The sequence below is a fragment of the Mustela nigripes genome, chromosome 16 (assembly GCF_022355385.1).
Source record: "Mustela nigripes isolate SB6536 chromosome 16, MUSNIG.SB6536, whole genome shotgun sequence".
In the NCBI taxonomy this organism is placed as follows: Eukaryota; Metazoa; Chordata; class Mammalia; order Carnivora; family Mustelidae; genus Mustela; species Mustela nigripes.
In genome coordinates this window covers 38,817,872-38,841,487 of record NC_081572.1, presented here as the reverse complement: position 1 = coordinate 38,841,487, position 23,616 = coordinate 38,817,872, and the positions used below count along the sequence as shown (strand labels likewise).

General features: G+C 50.4%; 1 protein-coding gene across 2 annotated transcripts in view; it reads right to left on the bottom strand.

The window, feature by feature from the left end:
* ASIC2 (acid sensing ion channel subunit 2) overlaps nt 1–23,616 on the bottom strand; it is a 963,671-nt gene that overhangs the window by 241,143 nt on the left and 698,912 nt on the right. Inside the window, exon 1 of one of the 2 annotated variants that reach the window (XM_059379024.1) lies at nt 8,840–9,702. The exons of the other annotated variant lie outside the window; for it this stretch is intronic. Within the exon in view, the coding sequence (XP_059235007.1) occupies nt 8,840–9,553 (714 nt within the window). The 5' untranslated portion in view covers nt 9,554–9,702. Of the gene's footprint in view, nt 1–8,839; nt 9,703–23,616 lie in introns of those variants that run through there. 2 annotated transcript variants of the gene reach the window in all.

Genomic DNA, 23,616 nt, shown 5'->3' with positions numbered 1-23,616 from the left:
GCAACTCCCGACAGTCACCCAGTTAGGATCCAGAGGACCTGGGCTTTGAACTGGAGTCTGTCTCACTCCTGACGCCACCTCCTTCCTCATTCTCCAACCACCTCTTTTCTAAGATTCTGGGGTCCAAACTCCCAATCTTGCGCGAGTATAGGCATAGTTAAATACCCTCACCTTGACTATTTTTTTAAGCCTTGCTGCTTGTTTGTCCTGGATTCTTTTATTTTTTTCGGCTTTGGAACACACCCTGATCTAAACCTACCCAGCCTGGTTCAATATGCGGAGTCAGGTGTGTAGTAGAGAGAGTTTTATACAACCGAGGAAGCTGCTTTGAGTTTTCTGTTGCTGCTGAGATGAACCACCACAGACACAATTCCTTCAAGCCACACAAACATATTAGCATATAGTTCTGGAGGTCAGAGGGCTAAAATGAAGCTGTCAGCCAGGCTGCATTCCTTCTGGAAGCTCTGGGGGGAGAATGTTTCCTTTGCCTCTCCAGCCTCTAAAGGCCACCTGCTTTCCTTGACTCGTGGGCTCTTCCTCCATCTTCAAAGCTATCAATGTAGTGTCTTCGAACTACAGAGTCTTCTGACTCTCTGGTCTCTGATTCCGTGGTGATGTCTCCTTCCGACCCTTATGTCCCCCCCCCCCCATAAAGATTCTGGTGATTACGTTGAGCTCCCCTGGATAATTCAGGATAATCTTCCCATCTCAAAACCCTTAATTATCTATGAATCCCCTTTTGCTATGCCAGGGAATACATTCACAGGTTCTAGGGAGGAGGCTGTGGCCATTTCAAGGGGCCATTATTCAGCCTACCAGATGGCCTTTGCATTTTGGTTTAATGGACACTGGCCATGCCAGAGTGGACATTCACATTCCCCGTGCACGTTTATAGACCCAATGACTCATGCCTTATGGAGACAGCCCACTGATCTCTTTTTTGCAGCACTCAAGGGACTTTAGGGAGCCCTCAGATGGGCTTTGCCTCTCCAAGTGTGGTCCACGGACCAGCAGCATCTGCATCATGTGGCAGCTTTCAGAAACGCAAAGCTTGGGCCCTGTTCCAGACCCAGCGGATCAGGGTCTCTGCGGGGGGCCCAGGAATCTGGGTATGCTCAAGTTTGAGAAGCATGGCCCTAGAGTGCTCTCCATTCATCCACAGTTAACTGGAATATACTGGGAAGGCTACTTCCCTGCCTGGGAAGGCAGGAAGTCTCAGGGCAGAGATAAAGGAGGAAATCATCACCTCTCTGCAGTAGCCAGTCTTAGCACTGATCCTTTTCTGCAAGGCACTCAGGGCCCCACTGCTTTGTCCCTAAGAAAATCTGCTTCGGTTGGTGAAATCCCCTTACACCCACCCTGCGCAGGAACAGAGGAGCCGAAGAGATCTGAATCCAAATTCTGACTCTTTTCCTGGGCCACGTGACCCTAGGCCAGTAGCTTCCCCTTTTTGAAGTCAGGCAGGCCACAGGGGGCGAATATACCCTCTGTTGTCGGGATAAAATGAGACGGTAATGCGTATTGTGATTGCCTATCCTGGTAATAAAGCCCTTACTGACTGGAAATGCAAGTTTGCTAGCCAGAGCTGGACTGGGGTTTCTTTTTGGGATCAACCACGATGTAGTGCCAAGAGCACGGACTTTGGAAGCTGGAGTTCAGAGTTTCTGTTTCTGACCTTGGGCAAGTTAGCAAACCACTTTGTACCTCTGTTTCCTTATCTGTACCAGGGAGAAAAGAAGACTTTTTTCTCCAATCTGTTGTGGGGCGAGATAAACTAATGAATGTAAGCGTGCCTAGCAGAGAGTAGGAGCTCAACACGTCTGCGTGGAATCCGAGGAAAAGATGTCTTGGGCAAATCAGTAGTAGAAACAGTGGTGTGAGGGGAGATCCTCAACAAGCTCAGGAGAACAAACTTCCCGAAGGGGTTCGTGGCTTCCGTTTGCTTTACCACCGAGTCCTGTTCCAATGACAGGTGACTTACACCTTTGTGAGCGCAGGTCTGAGCTGGAGCTCAGTTTGGCAACATTTCGTTAGACAAGACTACGAGTTACCAACGTCCCTGAAGGAATGAAAATAGTGATTTAGTTTGGACTATGGCCAAACAAAGACTTCTCACAACGCCTGATCCCCCTGCGTGGCTGACGGAATGGGAAGATACACGGCCGTCTCCGCTCCTTGTTGCGGGCCTCGGAACGCAGGATGACTTCGGGGGCCCACACCAATTTAGAGTGAAAGAGAATTCCAGCTAAGGTTTGAAAGGTGGTGAAGGATAACTTATCTGGAAGGACTGGGACTTACTGGCATCTCTGAGCATTGGCAGAATGGGCTCATAGAAAAAAAGAGTGTCAGCTTTGGGGCTGGATGGACCTTCGTTTGAATCCTGGCTCTGCTGCCCTCCAGCAGTGACTTTGTGCCTTCTCAAGCCTCAGCTTTCTCATCTGTAAAATGGGTTCCATAACCCCCATTCGAAGCTGGTGAAATTGACACGACTATTTACATGACAGGTGCACAATCCAGATCCTGGGTTGTCCCATGACTGGTCATCTCCCTGTGTGACGGGTAGCTCCTTTCAGGCTCCCATCACCCCCATGAAGCACACTGACCCCCTCGCAGGCCTATTTACCAGAAACCGAGTAAATTTATTGTCATCTTTGTGGCCCACTGCTTGGCACTCACTAGGCACTCCATGGGTGTTGGTTGGCTGGATCTCTGAATGGCTGATCCAAGCAAACCACTTAGGAGAGTCAAAGCGATGGGTGTATAAACCAAATGGTCTGGTTACTCCCCCAGCCCCTCTCAACTGGGCAGACATCTGATTGAAGTGCTCACGACTGACCACAGTAGCCCCCAAGCAGCCACTATCAAAATCAACCTGACGGTCCATTTGGATATCCGCAGACCTGGGTAGAGTTTACATTGGATTCCCTAAACTAATTTCCCCGAAGTAAAATCACTGGTAGAGTTCTTCTCATGTTCCTTGTATAAATGTCTGTTTAATCGCCATCCTATCTCCAGCACTTCAATAACTTGTACATTTCCCCCTTAATCACTGTTTCAGCTCTGCAAAGAAAAGAGACGGTTGGCTGAAAAGCCCAGGCCATCTGCAGTAGTTAAGCCGTATTTTCCCCTGACTGCTCCCTTGGACGGAGAACTTCTCAGCTAAGTCCCTTTGGTCATTTGGCACATGCCCTCCTTTCACAGAGGAAGATCCTGAGGCCAAAGTCACACGGCTGGTCAGGGCAGCGCTGAGGCTGGCTCGGTCTTCCCAGCACACCCCCACCTCCCACCCCCGCTGCTCCTTCTCCATCCGGAGGACTTGGGTTCAGATTCCAGGTTTGCCACCTGCTGGCTCTGTGACTCCGGGCAGATTACAGTCCCTCCCTGAGCTGCAATTGCCCATCTGTAAAATGTGAGTGATCACACAACCTTTTAGGGTTATTGCAAGAACGGAGATGGCATGCAGTGTGCCCAGCCCGGGCCTGGCGCATCACAGCTGCCCAACGCTATTCGCCTTTGTCCTTCACTCGGATCGCTCGCTGCAAGTAATAATAAAGGAAATAGCTCACATTTATTGAGTCCTTTACTTGGTGCCAGAAACTGTTCTCAGCACTTTACATGTATTAGCTCGTTTACTCCTCTTTCTCTAAAGGCAGAAGTATCTTTCTTGCCTCCCTAAAGCCATCCATCCTCACAACTACTGGACTGCCTGGCCTAGCACCGTTTCAACCGAATTGGCTGATTTTAAACAATATGTTGCTAAAATGATTTCTTGTTTTCTGTCGCTGGCTCAGAGCAGTCAGCCCACTTGCTGGGACAAAGTGTGATGAAACCAAATGCTCTTTCCTTGGCTTTTGGTACAGAGACTAGACCCAAATCTGGGCTCAAGGTTGACCCCAGCAAAAGGGGGGGGGGCAAGAAAAGGGGAAGGGTTCAGGGAGGAATGGCCCTGATGGAGTGAGGAATGGGGGTGGGACACGGATGACACAGAGGGCACCCTCCATGGTCTAATAGCCAGAAGCGAAAGAAGTCAGAGATTTACTACAAAGTTTAAAAATGTAGTTTGACCCCCAGGCATCCATCATAGCATTGTGTTATCACACTTCTGCTCTCCTCCTCCTCAAGGCCTCCGGCCCCTCCCTCCAGATACCCCGAACCATTCTCAGGGCCTAGAAGCCTGTATTCAACCTCACCGTTTCACAACCTCTGGACTCACACTCATACATGCTGTCCCCCTCTCCCTCTTTTCTCTACCTTGGAAATCCTAGTTAGCCTTCACGACTCAGTTTACATGTCACCTCCTCCGGGAAGCCTTCGGAGGTGCCCAGTCTCACCTGGAGACTCTTCTAAGCCCACATTGCACCCGGGCACTCTGTATAGGCATCTGTTCACACGTCTCATACCTTAGCCGTAAGTAATATTCATGTTAATAATTAATTATTTTGTTTTATGCCCCCGGCAGCTAGGACAGAGCTTGACATAGTGTTGACACTCAACAGACACAGGTTGATGGAGTGAATGAACCAGGAAATGAGCCTATCCCCACTCAAGTGGTCACGGTAAGATATGATAATTATATCTTGAGAATAATTTATAATTGCTACCCCCAGATATGAGGACTGTGCTAATCTCTTGATCCAAATCATACAATCAGCCTCTGCCCACATGTCTTCGTCCCAGCAGGGTGAGGCAGGCACTATTACCAGAGGTACGAGAGTCAAGCATCTGCCCAAGGCACACAGCTAGAAGGCGGCAGAGCCAGAGGCCCATGCTAGGTCTGGCTGATGCCTCCCCTGAACCATGCCTTCCCCCAGAGAGGGTCGCTGCTCCTTGTTCTTGAAGATGACCCTGATCGCCCTGTCAGCCCGTGTCCCCAACCCCTCCCTCCCTCCCTGGAGGCCCTGGTCCCAGCTATCTCAGCCTCACAGTTCTGCGTCCTGCCACTTACTGGGAAGGCCGCTTCCCTCCACCCCCAGGACAATCCAGGAGGGCCAGAGTGTGCAAAGCAGAGCCAGGGGTCCTCTGCTAGGGCCAGAGAAAGAACATGGGCATTGAAAAGCAGGAGCTGCTTTGTCCTGCCCCTGAGTGATTAACCCTTTCACAGCTGTAACAAACAGAGGAGCTGCAAATAAACACACCCTGAATGGACCGGAGAATAAAAGCCAACGGACATGCCTCTTCACAATACTCCTCTCTCCCTGGCCAAGTTTATTTCCAGACGTGAGACTAGCCAGGTGGAAGGAGACTTTGGCGGCCAGCTGGCACATACCCCCAAAGGCTTCCTCTGAGACCCCATTCTTCACCTGTTGCACTGGTCCTCTTCGGGCTTGGGAAGCACAGGCTTTTGGGGAATGCTTGGTATACTGCTCTGCACTCCCCGCCTCTAACCCACACAGGAATAAATGCCCAGGAACCGCCTGGGCATTTCCTTATTGAAAATGCATTCCACTGGTGTTCCCTAGAGAAACTTAGCCAAGTGTCTTGGTGAGGGTCTTCCAAGACAAGAATAAGTCTTGGGGGCACCTGGTGAAGGGATTCATTACCCAGACCTTTCCTCAACATTTATGTGTCAGCCTCTGTGCCGGGTGCTGGAGAGGTTGAGGAAATCAGACGTTGACTCTGGAGGGAGGGACAGACACAGACCAGTAGGTGTGAGGCCTGACACCTCAATGGGGCAGCAGAGAGGTAGAAAGGAGGAAGGCATCAATTGCTTGGTGATTGGAAGTGGAGAGTGAGGCAGTCAGGATGAGCTCCCAAGCAGAGCCCCCAGGGCTGGATGCTAAAGGATGAGTTGTATCCTGAGGCAGGCGAAGCAGTGTGTGCAGGGTGGGGTTGCGGAGGCAGGGAGCACTTACAGCAGCAGAGGACCGCGGGGAGCAAGGCAGAGAGGACTGGGGAGCGGTGGTCCCGCTGTTGTAAGCTGTTCACAGAGCTTTGGTATGCGGTACCAGAGAGACTGGGGCAAGAAGCAAGGCAAGGTGCAGGTGCCGAGCCTGAGGACAGCCTGGGATTTTAAGGGGTTTAAGAGGTGGGATGATATGCTTTGAGTAGAACTTTGGAAAGAGTACTCTGGCTGTAGTACAGGGGGTGGATGGGGGCGGGGAGGGAGCACTGACCTGGAGGTCAACGGACCAGGTAGGAGGCAAGTATCATTTAAAGGCAACATTTTGATGGGGGCCAGCATTGCCTTAAGAGCCCACCCTCTTTATGTATATGCATATGCCCATCTGTCCATCCATCCATCCATCCATCCATCCATCCATCCATCTAGGCACAACAAATATGACATATTTGTTACCTCCACTAGATGGAGTAGGAAACTAAAGAACAGAGAGGCTAAGCCACTTGTCCGGAGGGCACACAGTAAGTGGTAATCTCAGGATCTGAACCATCCCTGTAGCTTCAGCCTTCCTGCTCTTACCTGCTACCCTAGAGTCCCCACCACCAAAGACAACAAAGGTCTGAGCCAGGGTCTTGTAGTTACTGGAAAAATACTCCTGAAGGTCTGCTCTGTATTTGACGCTCTCCTGGCTTCTGGCTTCCACAGAGAAAAAGGATGCTGCAGCCTTTAATTCTGAGATCCTTGGAAAAAACTACAGCATGAAGTGTTAAAGGGCTGGAAAGTCCCAGTGCAGGGTCATGATAGAAAGCCAGCCACCAGGGGTCACTTGAGTCTCCAGAAACACATCCTTGTGGAATAGAGATATTTGTTTTGCTTGGGTGGGGGGGGGGGGGGGGGGCGGTGCCTGCAAGCTCTTCAGCTGAAGGTAGGCAGGGTACAGGCTAGTGAGAGAAGGGTGTGCCCCCGTGGGAAGGGTCCTGGTTGCTTCAACTCATGGCCATCCCTGCTGGGGAGACTGAGGTCAGGTGGTTCCTAAAGGTACCGTATGAGGTGGGTTAGGCCCCCATAGCATGCGGTCAAAGCTATGACTACCTGCACCCCCTAGGGGGTTTATACTTGCCACTCTCCCAGCCATGCTCAGAGAAGGGGTGGGAGCTGGTAGGGTGGGGGAGGGTAAGAGTCCTATGTAGAGGGTCTTCTAGTAGAAGAGAAGCCCCGGCTCAGAGAGGAAGGCTATGTGTGGCTTCCATGTAACGCATCTGATGGTTTGTAAAGCTGAACTTTCAACTTACTGGCTCTGAGCTTTGGAGCATCATGGAGCCTCATTTTCCTCATCTGTAAAATGGGAAGAAAACTCCTTGCTAATGCAGGGTTGTGGGAATGTCAAAAGTGAACACTGGCTGTTGGGATTTAATTCTGCACACGTGTAGAGCCATCATGCACGATTCTATTTGGTGAGACTGGTTACACAACTTGAAGCTGAAATTCAGGGGTTGCTGAGAGTTGAATATAACATTGAACTTGAGTCTAACTTTAGAGGCTGCTAGGTAGTGGTCAGCCAAACATAAACAAAGCATTGCTCATCTCATTCCTTCATCTCTGTAGAAGTCACCATTGTGCTTGACGTCTGAAAGGAGGTCACTTGGAAGCATGCGTTACCAGCCTCCGCTTGCTGAAGCAGGCAGGGGAACCAGTAGGCTAGGGATTCCTCCAAGGCAGGCTGAAAAGCCCAGAAAGTGAGGGGTGTTTAGGGAATGGATAAGTCAGGGCTGTTCTCCATAAAGCAATGCAAAGAGAGCAAGACCGAAGCCAGAATCACCACCCTAGACAAGGACGAGCCCAATTCGCCAATCAGAGGCCTGGCCTGACAGGCATCTGAGCCACCACCTGTTGGAACGGTGGCATCCCTTTACCGCAACAGGAAGAACCTGGGCAGATACAAGACTGTCAGGAGGGAGGCAAAGGGGCTGGTAAAATCACCATCAGAGCATGACAAATAAACACGCAGCCCACCTTTCCCACATTAGTGGAAAAACCCAAACCCACCTAAGGCGCGTTTACACATGAATGACTGGACAGGCTTGTGCCACGCTGGGGCTTGGCACAAGAACTCCTCCAAGGCAGACCGTGCAAGGCAGATACCTTCTGTCTGACAGCTGCATTATCTAGACCCACAGCATGGGGGAACCAGCACAGCAAATCGTTTACAAACCCCAAGCACAGCTTCTCCTGGCCCTGGGTGTTCGAATCAATATCTCTCCGAGGCTGTTTTCCCCAAGGCAGGGGGATGGCTCCTCTGGCCCAGGACACACACTCACCTCCAGGGGTCAAGGACCCCACAGATGTCCACTGCTCTCAATTCCCTTGGATGCTCAAGACAGGGCTTTATTTAAAAAAAAACAGCAGAAGGGGCTGCTGAGTTCTCCACCTAAGCAGCTACAGTTTCAGTGTCAGTTCATATTCTGGGCGTTTCCTCCCAAGTCCTCCTAGATTCCAAGTGTTTTGGAACTCGGGCAGAAGCTGCTTAGAGCAGCGCGATTTTGCTGATGGCCCCGTTTTGAAGAGCTTCTTGTTGATTTTCCCCAAAACAACAAACCCACCAGTAAGGCGTGCTTCCCTCTCATCCCATCCCTTCACCCCAGACACAGGGCAATTGCCAGGAGTCCTGTGGACCAGGGGTGAGGTCCGGAACAAAGGGCTAGCATTCACAGAGGGGACCATAAAGACAAGAGCTGAGGGCCTGGGGATTGACACCGGAAGGAGAGAAGCCGGGACAAGTGAGCAAGGTCACTCCCCCTACACTTGTGTCCAACTTCCCACGACCTGGAGGACAAGGCTCAGGGGACCCAAGAGTGGGTTCCGCCTTGGCGTCCTGGAATGATGTCACCTCACCGCCAACGGCCTGGTGTCCTACCCTGGGGGAGGAGGGCGGGGAGGGCCTACAGACTCTGGAGCGCGCAGGGAAGCCCGGGGAGCGGGGTCGCGCGGAGGGCAACTCACGGAGGAGAAGTTGTGCGGGCCGCAGAGCTCGCCGCGGTACTTGCAGGAGAGCAGCATGTCCTCGAGCTGGTGGCCCAGGCGGTCCATGAAGGCGGCGCTGATGCCCTCGAAGTGGCGCGGCGGCAAGAAGAGGCGGAAGTCGGCCAGCTTGCGGAACCACTGGCGGCGCGGCTCGTCGCCCCGCAGCAGCTCGCTGACGAGCGGGCGTGCGGTGCGGTTGGGCAGCAGCAGCCCGAGCCAGTGGCCGGCGTAGTAGAGGTCCCCCTTGGAGAGGCGCGGGAAGCGCAGAGGGTTGTTGTTGCACACGGTGACGGCGGGGAAGGGCAGCTGGCGACTCCACTCGCGGTGCACCCGCGTGTGCGACGGGAAGCTGAGCCAGTAGAGCAGGCGGTTCGAGGACCAGGACAGCAGCAAGCCGAGGGACGTGCAGAAGGCCAGCACCCACAGCGCCCGCCGCTGGAAGGAGCCCCCCGCCGCCGTGCGCCCGGCGCACATGTGCCGCAGCCCGTGCAGTTTAGCGCGGCTCAGCGACGGCCGCCCCCTGCGGGCGACCCCCGGCCCCTGCAGCGCCCGCTCGCGCTCGCCGCCCCGGTCGCCCCCGGGCTGCCCGGCCGCCGCCACCGCCGCCGGCGCCGGCTCCTCGCGGGCCATGCGGAAGCGTCCCGGGCCGGTGAGCGCGGCCGCGGGCAGCCGGGCTCCGCCGCTCCGGCTCATTCATTCAGCCCGCGGCTGGCGGCAGCGGCGGCAGCCCCGGCCGGGCGGAGCCGCCATGGGAGTCCGCAGCAGCAGTGGAAGCAGCAGCAGCAGCCGCCGCGCGCAGCCCGCGCCAGGGAAGCGTGCGCCCGAAAGGAGCTCCGGTGGCGCGGCATGCCCGCCCGGCGCCGCCGCCGCCGCCTCCGCGGGCGCCCGCCCGGGACGGAGCGCTGCTTCGGCCCGCCGCCCCTGGCCCTGGCCTCTCCCGAGCGCCTCCCGGGCTCTCCGGGCCCCTAGTCTTCCTGCAGAGTGCCTGGCCCGGCCGCTACCTCTAGAGGGGCCCCACCGGGCGCCGCCTCTCCGGTGCCCCGGCGCTGCGCCCGCCTCCCCTCGTCTTGGACCTCGGGGGACCCTGCGCCGAGTCCCCCCTGCTCCGCCTAACCCCAGCTTTTACGCTGGTCCGGGGAGAGCAGCCACTCGGCCACCATGCCTGCTTTGGACATCCCTAAGGGCCCCGCCAGCCCAGCCGGTAGCCCAGCGGTGCTGGGACCCGGGAGAGAAGGCGCCAGGGAACGAGCGCCCCCAGAGGCGCACCGCGGCTCAGGCGCCGCGGGTGGGGTGGGTGTGTACAGGGGCGAGGGGTCGCTCAGCCGGCCGCTGCGCTCGTCCCCTTCCCTGCGAGATCGCTCACTGCTCCGCGGGCTGCGCTTGGCCGACACCCTCGAAGGCTCCCCTAAGTCCCGCGCCCGAGCCCTGCGTACGACGCGCCCGCTCTCGCCCGGGGCTTGGGGTTTCTCGGGGCGTCCTGCGGGAGGCTGCTCGCTGCTGGGCCCCTTCCGGGCTTCCGGCCAGAGGAAAGTGTCGCTTCTCCCCTCGACTCTCCGGGGAGCCTCGAGTCTCCAGAAAACGTCGGCTTCGCTGTCCCCCTGCCTGTTCTTCTCCCTGCCCCAACGGCGCCAGGAGCTGGGGACTGCGGAGCCCCGGCTGCACCTCTCTCGGCGGGGTGACCCGAACTCGCTGCTCCGCGCCTCCTTCTCTCAAGACTCCAAGCCCGCGGCGGCGGCGGCGAGGGCGGCTGCGCTCCTCTCCCGGTTGCCCGGCCCTCCTCGGGCCCCGGGCGAACTTGGGCAGCGGCCGCGCGACGCTGGCGCGGCTGGGCTTAGAGCACCTGCTCCTCAGCTCGCTGGCCCCACGGCTCCGGGCGGGCGGGGCGGCGGCGGCGGGCGCTGTGCGCTCCTGGAGACGCGGTGCTGACGCGCCCGGCTCCTCCTCGCTGCATTTTAATTCCTGGCCACTGTGGCCGCTGCACACCGAGCGGGAAGCCTCTTGCTGGAGCCGGCTGCCGGGTGGGGGAGGCGCTGCACAGATGTGCCCCGGGGGTGCGGGCTTGTGGGAGAAATGTGGGGTACAACCGGTTGTGGGGCCCTAAGTAGATAAGTGCGAGAACACTCCAGGCTGGGAAATGGGCCCTACGGAGAGTCATCCTCTGTGTAATGTGGGCCTGTGAACAAGTGTGTGAGGGTGTCGCGCCCTGAGTGTGGGTAGGCTGTGCGTGTGTATGTGTGAACGGGTATTTCTGTGTATCTCGCGCATGTGAGCTTATTTGCAGATGACGGACTGTGGCTACCCGAGGGGGTGTGATGTGTGTAGGATAGGGTGCCTGGGCTGATGTGTGTGTTCTGTGTGGGCGCATGTGTGTGCACTTGGTGGTGGGTATGAATGGGTGTGTTGATGTGCCAAAACAGTAGGGATGGATGTGGTGTGTGGGTTGGTGTGTTTTGCGTGTGTGTCTGGGTATGTGGTATGTAGTATGTGTGTTGAGGTGCTGGGCGGGGTGACCTCTGCCTCTTAGGAGCTTCCCAGCTATGTGCCCCCACCACTGGGTTGGAAGGATCTGCCCCTCAGCCCTGGAGCAGACAGCCAGCACAGCTCTCCTGGAAGGGCAGGAGGGAGGATTGTGACTTCCCAGGACAGGAGTCTTCATCTCTGCATTCTCACCCCTGGGATCCTACAGTTTGAGGGCTGATGATGTCGCCCTTCCCTCCTGGGCAGGCTTAGGGGCTCCCGCTAACCCGTGGGCACTTTGGGACATTTTTATTTAACCTTTGTAATATTCCACTTTTGTGTGTTTTGAAGGCTGGATGAAACATACTCATAGTGTATTGCTAGCTCCACTTCACAGGTGAGACTAGAGAGGCCAAATACATGCCCAAGGTCATACAGACTGCAAGTCACGGATTGGGATTCGGCACCCCAGTCCCTAAAGCCCTGGCTCTTTCTACTGCAGCCCATGGCCTTATCTCTCTGGGCCAGCCGCCTGGAGGGCAGGGCTGGAATCCTGCTCCCACAGCTGCCTGGCAGTAAGTGGTGCACAGCGGGTACTTGGAACTGTCTGTTGCTGGCTTTGGGGGGAAGGCTCTGAATCTGCCAGTTTTGTGGGGCTTTTACCAGAGGCTCATCCCCTGGTGCTCCCAGCCTAGTCCTAGTGGTCTTGTGGGTTGCCACTGTGCCGCACATACCAGCTAAAGTGAGATGACCTTTTGAGCTCAGCACAGTTGCAAAAGAAGTGGCCAGGGCAAGCATATAATGTCTTCCAGAGTCCTAACTCTGGGCTGGCAAGGAGCTCTGTCTTACAGAAACCTTTAGGGCATTCTATGTTTCTGATCTGTTCAGCTGCTGGGGGCTGTTTCTTTTCTGGCAGTTTCCCTCTTGAAATGTACACCTGCTGATTTGGATTGCCCAAGTGTCTTCTGTGCCTTTGGTTTTCCTGATAATTCTCCAGATGGGTTGCTTTCCCAGAGAGAGGCGGGATATCCTGCAGAGGCTCCTGGGGTCTTGGCACAGAAATCCAGAGGTAGACACAGGGATGGCTAGTGACCCTCCACCAGGATCGATGGCTCTCTCTGTGGCACATGTATGTAGTGAGTTCCCTACCTCCATGATGTCCCGGACCAGTACTTCCACCAGTTCGGCAAAGTCTGCTCTTTTTTAAAGCCCCAACTTAAGCATCACCTGCCAGGAAACTGGACCCGTCATGGCCCTTGCTGTAGTACCTTGTCATTGTGTGTATCCAGACTTTCCTTCTGGACATGAACCCTTCGAGGACAGGGATTACACCTCATTCACAGTTGTGTCCCTACCTCTTAGCGCAGTGCCTAGCACAAGGAAGCTAGGAACCTTCCTGACAAGGAAGCACACTGAGACAGAAGGAGGTGAAAGGAACTAGGATTTCTTGAATATTTCTGTATGTCATGCATTGAACTGGGCATGCAAACGTATTTAATTCCTCACTCCAGCCCTGCAAGGGAGGAATTTTTGGTCCTCTTTTTACATTTGTGAACCAAGAGCTCAGAGAGCAGGAATTAAACTCAACTCTAACTCATTCCAAAGTCCAAGATTTTCTCTTTCCACCATGCTTCTTGCAAAAGTATAATGATAAGTAATAATAAGCACAAAATAAAATAAATATACGACTTTTTAAGCACTAGGGCCTGTTCTAAGTTATTTACACTAAAAACAAGTGTTCTAAGTACTTAATGCTCAAAATAATTATATGAGGTAAATATCATTCTTTTCTCTACTTTGATGAAGGAGAATCCTCAGCACAGAGAGGTTGAACTACTCACCCTAAGCCACACAGCCCTTGAACCAGGCCGTGGCTCCAGCAGCCGTGCTCTCAAACCCTTTCCCATACCATGTCTGCCCTCAGTGCTGTGCTGAATGACAGCACATGAGAATTAGCTTTCCCGATCTGGCAGCCTCACTTGGCCAGAAAAACAGATTTGCGAGGCAGTGCCTGAGCTGACCCATATAACCTCTCCACCAAGAAATTAGAATTTAGCATTGTGATTTTCCCAATAATAAGCTTTCAAGAAAATCGCCCTTTTCTTGTTTATCTCTAAAACATCTGTTGCCCCACACCTGGCATTCTGGCCTTTTCTTCTGTGTGATGTTTGTGTGCAGTGACAGCAAAGCCTCCTTCCTGGACGGACAGCACACTTTCTGGTATGTGACTACCCCCGCTAAGCATAAGCTCTTCCTCACATCAGATGACTTTGTTGGGAGGGGGAGGTCAATTTAAGTCAATGTGATCTTCTGTTTTTATGATCCAATTTTGGGGGCTGACACTTGATGACTTGATCAAGCTTCCTGGGAGGCCCCCGATGTTCCTGTTTGCCCCTAGTCCCTACTGCTCGGCATCGGAAAGCGACTGAGGGGCCACCCAGCCCCGCTCCCTCCTGCTACAGGAATCCCTCCTACACACCCCTTCAGGAACAGTCCACCGGGAACCAGTTCTATTCTGGAACATCTGGCGGTGTTGGAAGCTTCTTCCTTTCATCGACTTGGAATCTGTCATTTTGTTCATTTCTCCCATTTCCCCTAGTTTATTTCCAGAGACCTGCACAACTAAGTTTGATCTTTTCTGCACATGGGAACCATTCAAAATACTTTACAGAACTGAAGTACAACGATGCTGAATGGGGTTCCACCAGTCTGCCTACCTAGCAAATTCTTCGAGCTAAGTCTTTTCTTCTCAGGAGAAATGTGACCAGATCCTACAATGGTTTCTCCTGTACTTGCTGCCCTTGAAGTGGTAACTTAGAGGTCAACATCCTTAGAATGTGACCACCGAGCCCTGCAAAGCCCTTTACTCTGGCCTCGGTCTTTCCTGGCCCTAGTCTTTCTGATGGCTCTGGGTCCTTATTTGCCCTCAGCTCTGAGATGTACTGGACGTGGTGGGTGGAGAGAGGGGTCCCTAGCGATGGGTTCCTGCTGGCCCTGCTTAGACTCTGCTGCTCACGGTAATGAGTCAATATGACCTTCAGTACTAGAGTTCACTGATCTTAGGGGGCAGGTGGGCTTTTGTGGGTTTACCTGTGTACCCAAATCTGTTTTTCCATCTCTACTGACCTTGCCTCTCTGTCACTCTGCCTCCTTCTCCTTCTCTTTCTTCTCCTTTTTTTTTTTTTCCCCCTCTCCCCCTTCTCTTCTTTCAACCTCTGCCTGAAACCTAGTGGTCCTATGTGATACCTCCTTAGTTCATGCTGCTGGTGGCCTCTGTGGTGGCCATCATAGGCCTGGCTGCCATATCACAGGACCTGAGCAAATGCCCAGTGGTCATGATGGAGATTCTCCATGGTGGTCTTAGTCCATTGCACACTTTTGCCTCCCACCCTTCCCACCCTCCACCACGGGGCTGGCTTTGGAGTTGCTGGTCCATTTTACCTTTCCCCATGCTTTGGCATGCCCGCTGCTTTTCCCACTCAACGCATAGCATTCTTGTATTATATTTAACTTCTCCTAGTTCTCTCTTTTCCTGGGCTCTTTCTTAGACTCACCAGATATCTATCTATCTATCTATCTATCTATCTATCTATCTATCTATATGTCTTGCACTTTTGGCCACCCTCATTTTACTGGAATTCAAACTCGCAGTTGCCCATCCTTCACCAGCACTAAGCACTAAGGAGAAGAGGGCCTACAACCACCAGAGAAGGATCAGAGGCTAGAAGGACAGGCCCAGAGGCTCACGGACCGATAGGCTCATGCTCTGGAGGGTTGGAGGGAACTCTGCTAAGACCCAGTGCTCCACATGGACTGGCAAATCCTGAAAGCTGGGAGCTAGATATTGAATCTAATTTAACCCCTTCTCTCTCAGGGGAGGAAGCTGAGGGGGAAGAGGGAAGAGCGGAGAGGCTCGCTCTAAATCATACAGATTGGTACTGAAAAATGCAGAACCAGAATCCAAATTCCAACTTCCTGTTGGAAGTTTTCCAGTTCCCTCTCTGCTCACTCTAGGAAATATCTTTTTAAAAATCCACTTTGAAATCAGTATTCACATGGCTCTAAAAGGACAAAAGCATAGAGTCTATCCAGTAAGCAAGTTCCTCTACCCGTTCCCCTCTCCCAGCCACCCATTTTTCCTCTCCAGAGGCAACTAAGGCCATCAATTTGTTGTATAATCTATTAGTGGTACCTCGTGAATATACTTATGTGCGTGTAGCCTCCATATGTCCCCTTTTCTTACACAAATGGTTGCATTCTGTGAATACCATTTACTCGTGTAATTGTAGTCCATGTTCTTCACACTTTTCGCCTGTATTTTCAGTTATTTTATGGTTGCCTTCCTCTGACACCTCATTCCAACTTCTGTTATTTTCTTCAACTTCTCATTTCACATTGTCTTGCTCTCCCATCCAATAAGGACAGAGGGTCCTATTGAAAAGGTGGTAAACAGAGCTGATCATTTTATTATCAGATTTTTTTCATTAACTCTTTGCTAGATACACTGGTAGACAGAAGCTCTTGTGAAGATCATCTCAAACAGTAAGTAATGCAAAGATATTTCCATTTGCCTCTGGAAAGCATTCAAGGTATATTTGCATAGGATTTAGTTTTTTGGTCATATTTACTTAGACTAATTATCACACACACACACACACACACACACATATTGAGTGCCCTGGGCACACAGCTCTGGTTGGTTTTGGGAAGATGGTCCAAACATTCATTGGATGACAGACAAAGCCACCTTGGGATTCAGAAGTTTCTGTGACTCATATGTAGAGTGGATAAAACATATTACAGAGAGAAGCACAGGGTTTCAGTGCCTCATGATCTAAAATGACCATGTAGTTAAACTTGGAGAAGAAATTGGTGTACAGAGTCCAGCATCTTGCTCCTGTTCACTGGGAAGTTGATCTGATGATGGAGATCATGATGATGATGACAGTGATGGTGATGATGGTGGTGATGCTGGTTTTGGTGATGATGATGGTGGTGATGATGGTAGTGCTGTTGGTGATGATGGTGGTGGTGATGATGATAGTATTGATCATGATGATGAGATGGTGGTGATGGTGAAGATGATACTGCTGATGATGGTGACAATGATCAGGTGGTGTTGGTGGTAACGATGGTGGTGATGATCTTGGTGGTGATAATGGTAATGGTGGTGCCGACGATGGTGATGGTGATGGTGAGGATAGTGATAATGACAATATTCAATAGCTGACATTGATTGAGCACCATGTGTCAGACGCTGTGCTCCATGAACATGTGCTAACTCACATAATCCTCACAGCATTCCTATGAGATACATACCACCAGTACAGCTCTTCTACATAGACAAAACCAAGGTGAAGATTGAATAAGTACCTTGTCCAGATGGTGGCTAGACTGAAACCTAAGAATTTGGGCTCCAGAGTATAAGCTCTTAATTAAGTGGGTTGTCCTTGGCTGGAAGTGAGAACTGTATAGATATTTATTGAGTCCCCAGAGCATGTCAGGCACTGTCTTTAGCACTGGGAATGTGACATCTGTTCACATCGGCCCCTGCCTCAGCTTACAGCCTAGTGGATGACATGGGTAAAAAGATAGATCATTTTAAAAGCATGATAATTGCTTTGCCAGAGATGAGCACAGGGTACTGAGAGGGTCTAGAGGAGGATCTCCCCTCAACTGGCCTGAGGGTTCTCACCATACCCCTTCCCAGTTTTCCACTTAATTTTGCCATTTGTCATCACATTCTCACGCCACCTCCCGGAGAACTTTGTGACTGTCCCCAGGGATGAATCTTGGAGATAGGATCTGAGTCCAGAGGCCATGCTAGCACAGTCCCATGTTAAGGATGCTCGGATCCATGATGCCCATGATGTCCACATCCATGTCCTCCTGCGGTGAGCTTTTGTGTTCCCAGTGGCATCTTGTTGACTTAGGACACTTCCTTTCGAAGCTCAGACCACCTTAGTCATCAGTCTCCTCCCCCCAGCTTTGCCTACCTATCATTGGCTTATTCTGGGTTTAAGCTTGAATAACTGAGCCTTGGTTGTAACACCGGCCATAAAGTTAACAGAGCAATGGAACCTTGCACACTTTTCTACCCAATTTCCCCTCCCATACACATAACAAAACTCTCATTAAAATTGTTAAGCATAATAACCTTCTCCAGTAGTTACCATCCGCTCATATTATGAAAGGCATGCAGTTAAAATAGGATTTAATGAAATATAAAACCCCAGGTACAATTAGGCATATTATTCACAATTCCTTGACTATCTCCTTAACTGTTTTTGGCCATGACTTAATCCTACCCTGACTCTCACCTCTCCTTTCGGGAGCACTAAGTAACCAGCTCTGAATCTGTCTTGTAGACAGACCTTCTGCAGTGACTCCGATTTAAGGCTAGGTTGATTTGTCAAAAGCCTCCGTCCAGGCTGCTTTTCCTCCTAGCCACGGCTTTCCCCTGTCTCAGCCACTAGCGGTGTGTTTACTCACTTTCCCTTATAAATGACCTGACCAAACCACTACCTCGGGTTTCTCTCCTCCTAGTTTATCTTGCCTGTCCACCCACCAGAGGAGCAGAAAGGGAACGATTTAAGTACATTCTTTGGCAGCCGTGTGGGTCTGTGTGATTATCTAAACAGAAGACAGGAAGAGAAGGGCCGGACAGGGGAGGTAGGATAAGGGAAGGGGAGGGGAGGAGAGGAGAGGAAAAGAGCACAGAGTACCTACCACATATTCTTCCCCCCACCCCTATCTATTTGACAGAGAGAGATCACAAGGAGGCAGAGAGGGAGGCAGAGAGAGAGGGGGAAGCAGGCTCCCTGCTGAGCAGAAAGCCTGATGCGGGGCTCGATCCCAGGACCCTGAGATCATTGAGCCGAAGGCAGAGGTTCTAACCCACTGAGCCACAGGTGCCCCCTTATGTACACCATGTAATGGTTCTTCATGACAGCTCTCCCAGGTGGGTAATATTATTCCTACTGTACAGATGGGGACATAGAAACCTTTTCTTTCTAATCCCATTTTCTCTGTTGCTGGCTCAAGCATAGCTTAAGCCACAAAAACAGCCATTCTCACATAAGGCAACCATTCGCTGAGCTAGATATCAGGCACTGGGTTAAACGTCATTTTCCAGATGAAGAAAATGAAGCTCAGAGAGGTGAAATCACCTGCCTAGGGTCACACAGCATATGTCACACCGTGTAGAGCTGGAGTTCCAACCCAGGTCTGACTCCAGTGGGTTGGTAATAATTTGAAAGGCAGAAAATTGGGAGTTTAGAAGGAGAAAAAACAAAGTGGACAGCAATGCAAAGATCTTTGGGGAGATGAAGGAAGTGAAAACAGAAGCTAGGTTCTCACTCTCTGCTGTGCATCTGGAGTTATGCTCTTCCTAGCTCCTGTGATGCCATCCTGGGCAGAGCCCAAACTATACAAGCCTAGTGGTTGGGAAAGGTTTAGGGAAGCATCCATGGCTATCAGGGTCACGCTGGGCAAAGTAAGGTCGAGAAGGCCACACAAAATATTTCCTCTCTCAACTTCCAAATGACCTTGCATGCTGAGAGCTACCACATGGCCACAAAGTAGGAACTCACCTTTACAAACTAAGGGTTTTCAGCTGATCTGCCCGTCTCCTTCCCTCTCTCCTCACTCCCTCCCTCCAACCTACCTTGCTTCCTTCCTTCCTTCCTTCAGACCTCAGCCTTGCCTTCTCCTTTCTAATTCATATTTCTTTAGCTCAACAGTGTTTAAACTTACTTAATATTTCTCTGCAGCCTACAGCACTAACACACAACATTAGATTCAAAACAGTTTTCTGAAAGTGCTTGGAGTTATAAAGGCAAGTTCATAAGCTTGATGTGTAATAAGAACCAGGTATGAACTGTTGTTCATACCCTTTCATCGGGCAATTCCACACCCTAGTGTGTTCCCTAAGGAAATAACCCAAAAGCAAAGAAAAAGTATAAAGGTATTCACAGTGAGGATTTTCATGATAGAGGAGAAAATAAACAAACAAAACTAAGAAAAGTTTATACGCCCAACAATAAGGAGAATGGCCAAACAAACTATGGTCACTATGTCACTGGAAAATGTTGTCCTTAAAAGGAAAAGAAAAAAAAAAAAAAAAAAAGACGAGGCCAAGGATGCCAGTGTATTGAGTTAGATATAAAATAGTGTTGAATGCCAACACTGGAGCACAAAGGGCACACCCACCTGGTCACCTCTTTAGAAAAACATCTCTTTGCTCTTGAAAAATGGTCAGAGGGGAACTAGGAGAGACGGGGTTTCCTAACAAATAGGTTCTTTTGGCAAACTTACGTAGATTTCTGACAAACTCAACCCAAGTAAGCTTTTAACCAAGCCTGGAAAGAAGGCACGTCAGAAACAGAAAGTTTTCTTTTTCTAGAAAGTGATATCACCGGATTTGGGGCACTGGAACCCTGGACCTCTTAGTCAACCTCGCCTCCCTACTCTGGCGCACAACAGTGAGCACCCTGCCCAATCTGGCATTGTCCCCATGGCTTCCGAATCCTGGGTCTCCCTGTCTCTCATTATCAGGCTCCTCCAGGACCGCCACCTTGGTCTCAGTCCCAGTGATGACTTAGTGATAGATGTCCGGTGACCAAATAGTGACACATAATAAAAAGTATCTCAGAAGCTAACCTGTCCCCAAATAAAGGAGAGGTCTTTGCACGAGGATTGCCTCTGCCGTGTGGCTTCCCTTGCATCCTTTCTGCTTGCTGTGTCTCCATCCTCTGTTCCCAGTCTCTGCTGGATGACCTTATTCTGACTTGTGATTAAACTCCTGGCTGGACAGCTTGGTTTGACGCATTTGACCCTGGCTGGATCTGAACAGTGTGAAGGGCTTGAGCATTTCCCCCAATGACAAGCATGCTTTCATCTTTAACCATGGTTGGAATTCTGCTGGGTCTTAACACCCATAAAACTCTAATTTCTAGGTTAGAGGCAGTGCAGGGAGATAAGGAAGAATACATTTGAGCAGTCTGTCACAAAATCCGTAATAATAATAGTAGCCTTAATTGATTGAGGCTAATAATGTGGTAGGCCTGGGAACTTTGCATGCATTATCTCATTTAATCCCCACAGTAATCTGAGTGAAGTAGAGAGATATTATTATTTCTATTTGTGCCAGGGAGGAATATGAAGCTGAGAAAGAGCAAGTGAATGTGAATTACTGAAGGTCAAAGTCAGGTTTTGCTGAAGTCAAATCCTGTCTCTTCCTGGCACCCTATGTCCCCCGGCCATTATACTCTACAGTCTTTTAGGCATTGAAGGTCCTACCACCTGGTTGAGGCATGAGTAAGCCCTTGTCCTTTATGGAGTCTGCTTACTCTTACTGTACATACAATCTTGGTAACATACTTGGGTATTGTTTTTCGGGCTCTCAGCAGAATAAAAGTAGTGCGTGTTCTAAAAGGAAGCAAGGATGCTTGAGATTCAAGAGTACAAATAGCTTGAATGTATAGCCAAAGCCTGACAACAAAGGAACAGACAGAAACAACTATAAAAACAAGGACTAAAAAAAAAAAAAAAAAAAAAAAAAGGATGCCATTTAATGTTGGGCAAACTTCCCATATCTCAAATAGTCCTGAGTCTTTTAGCCCAAAATAATAGTTGGAACTTAAAAGGATAGCCTCGCATCACCACAATCACATTTTGTTTTGTATAATTTGTATAAGAATACAGGAAAGGCTGGCATATATTTCAGAAGGAGTTTTAGCCAAAGTGTTCCATTAAAGAAAAAAAAAAGTTGTGGTTCTTAAAGGAGAAAATAAATCCTTAACTCCTGGAAATGCTGGCTATTCAGAAAAATGACTGATGTCTGTAGGAGAGAGAGTATGGCTAACCAAGGTTTTCACTCTCTCTGGTCCATTGTTTTAGCTGTCACCTGGAACAGAAGCTTCCTTGTTGTCATTTGCTTGATAGCCAAACAGAGATCAGCACGTGACTTACCATTCCAAATTGATTACGTTCCTGCCAGTTGGGCTGTGTTGTGGGTGTTTAGTTGTTCTATAAAAGGGAGTTTTGTGGTATTTAAATGTTTCTATCTCTTTTCTGTGTCTTCAACGAAACACAATGACAAGACCAGTTTTTACCACATTCCCCCCCCCCCCCCCGGAGGAAGAACCAATAAAGGAGAAATAGAATTCGATTTGAGAAAACAGTTCTAACGCTCATGTCTCCATCAGAAACATTGCAGGGTTTTGTTCCGTAGGACTTGGAAGTCTTGTGCAAGAGGTGACAGGAATAGGAATAGCAGAATTCCAGCTTACCGAGGAGTGTCAGAAATTAGAGTATCTCCACGGATGCAGCTCATGTGCTAACTTTCTGAATGCAGACTTCCCTTTGGAGGGTCGTGTGTGTGTGTGTGTGTGTGTGTGTGCGCGCGCGTGCGTGCGCGTGCTAGTGCATGTGTGCGTGTCTATGTTTGTGTTTCCCGTTTGCATATTCACTCATTGATTGATACAGAGAAATGTGAGATGTCTGCACTGCTTTGTAAAGTATTGACGTTATATCCTTTTAAATTTGGAACCGGAATTTTACTCATGGGAAGTGACATTTCAGTCTGGAATTCTAAGTCCCTTTTCAACCTAGAAATCTTGGAGTTATCCTCAACTAAGCCATCACTCCTACCACATTCCATCGATCACTAGAGGCTGTCTGGTGCTGCCCTCCTCAATCATTCTCAAGCCCATGGTCTGTGATCCGTTCTCAGGGCAACTACCTTGGTTTGGGCCCTCCTAGTCTATAGCTTATAGCTTACCCTCCTGTTGCAGTCTTAACTGGATGCCTTGCCTCTGACTTCCTTCCTCTCCAACCCAGTCCCTACTGTGCCATTCTGAGCTTAAAATCCTTCAATGACTCCCTGCTGCTTACTGCAAGACCTTCACCCCCCTTGCGCTGTGTCACACAGTGGGGTGTAGGAAGTGCAAGTATTTGGGGGTTATAGGACAGGCTTGGGGCAGGGGAGTCTCAGGGGCTTCTTCAAGACTGCAGCCTTGTCTACTTGTCCCAGTATGGTGTATAGATATTTCCTATTTTGTTCTATAACGAATTCCAGGAAGTTCTAGCTTCTACAACCCTTCTCACTCTGGCCGATCTAAACCCCCCCTTTTTTGTGTGGCTTGGTGAACATGTACTCACTTTCAAGACCCTGCTCAACATTTCCACCCCCCTCCCAACCTCTGCAGCTTTCCCCTGCTCCTGCAAACAGGACTAACCATTGTCTCCCCTCTGCTCCAATGCAAGCCAGCAAGGGGAAATTGGGAAGGTTCCTTAAACTCTTTGAGTCCTAATTTCCTCATTTGAAAAATGGAGATAATAATATCTGCTTTGCAGGGTTAGCACAACGATTAAATAAAACAACATATGTAAAGCATTTAGCACAGAACTTGGCATATAGTAAGCACTCAGTAAATATTTGTTGAATAATAAATGGTGGTTGCTACCGTTCACTATCAAACTTTTGCCAGTGTACTTATCCCATAATCGTGCGATGGTTGTTAACTCCTCTTTTTAGGATTTTCCTATTCATTTCAGTGCAATAGATTCTGCTCTGCTAGGATGTCAGTTCCATGAAAGAAAGGATCTTAAGCTTGTCCACCGGTATATCTTATACAACCTCAACAGGGTCTGGCACACGATATGTTTGCTCACTTGCTTTCCTCATTTGCTTCTTGTGAAGGTCAAGTGCCATGATGTATATGAGATACTCGGAACATGTAAACGCCCCTGAATATCTTATATATCTGAGAGTTATCCATTCATTGACTCTTTTTGTCTCCAGGCTGAGGCTTGGGTTGCACTCTGCCAGCACATTAACCTGCCTGCAGACTCATGTTCTGGTGTGGCATGTAAGTTCTGGGGAAGTCTGGTGCCCACATACAATGCTAGCACTTTTGTTGGACAGAGGTAACTAAGGCAGACATTCTAATTTGTATCATTGCCTTCTGAAATAGAAGAGCCATTTATGGATCTATCAGCCACAGCTCTCATGCTTATAGCACAAATGCAGCTCTAGATGTGTTGTACCCTGAGTCCTGCTACCCTCATTCTCTAAGCCATGGTGTGACAGTCTCTATCAAGGACAGGGTCACGTGGGAAGGGCAGGTGAGGGAGACCAATGTGGACTTCACTTTGGAGAAGAGCTGGAAGCTCTTTAGTGATCCATGGGTCCAATCTCCTTGGCCTAATTTATAGAAAAGGAAATTGTGCCCCAGAGAGAGTCTGTGACTTGTCCAATGTCACACAGCCAGGGACTCCCCATAAGTATCCCTTCC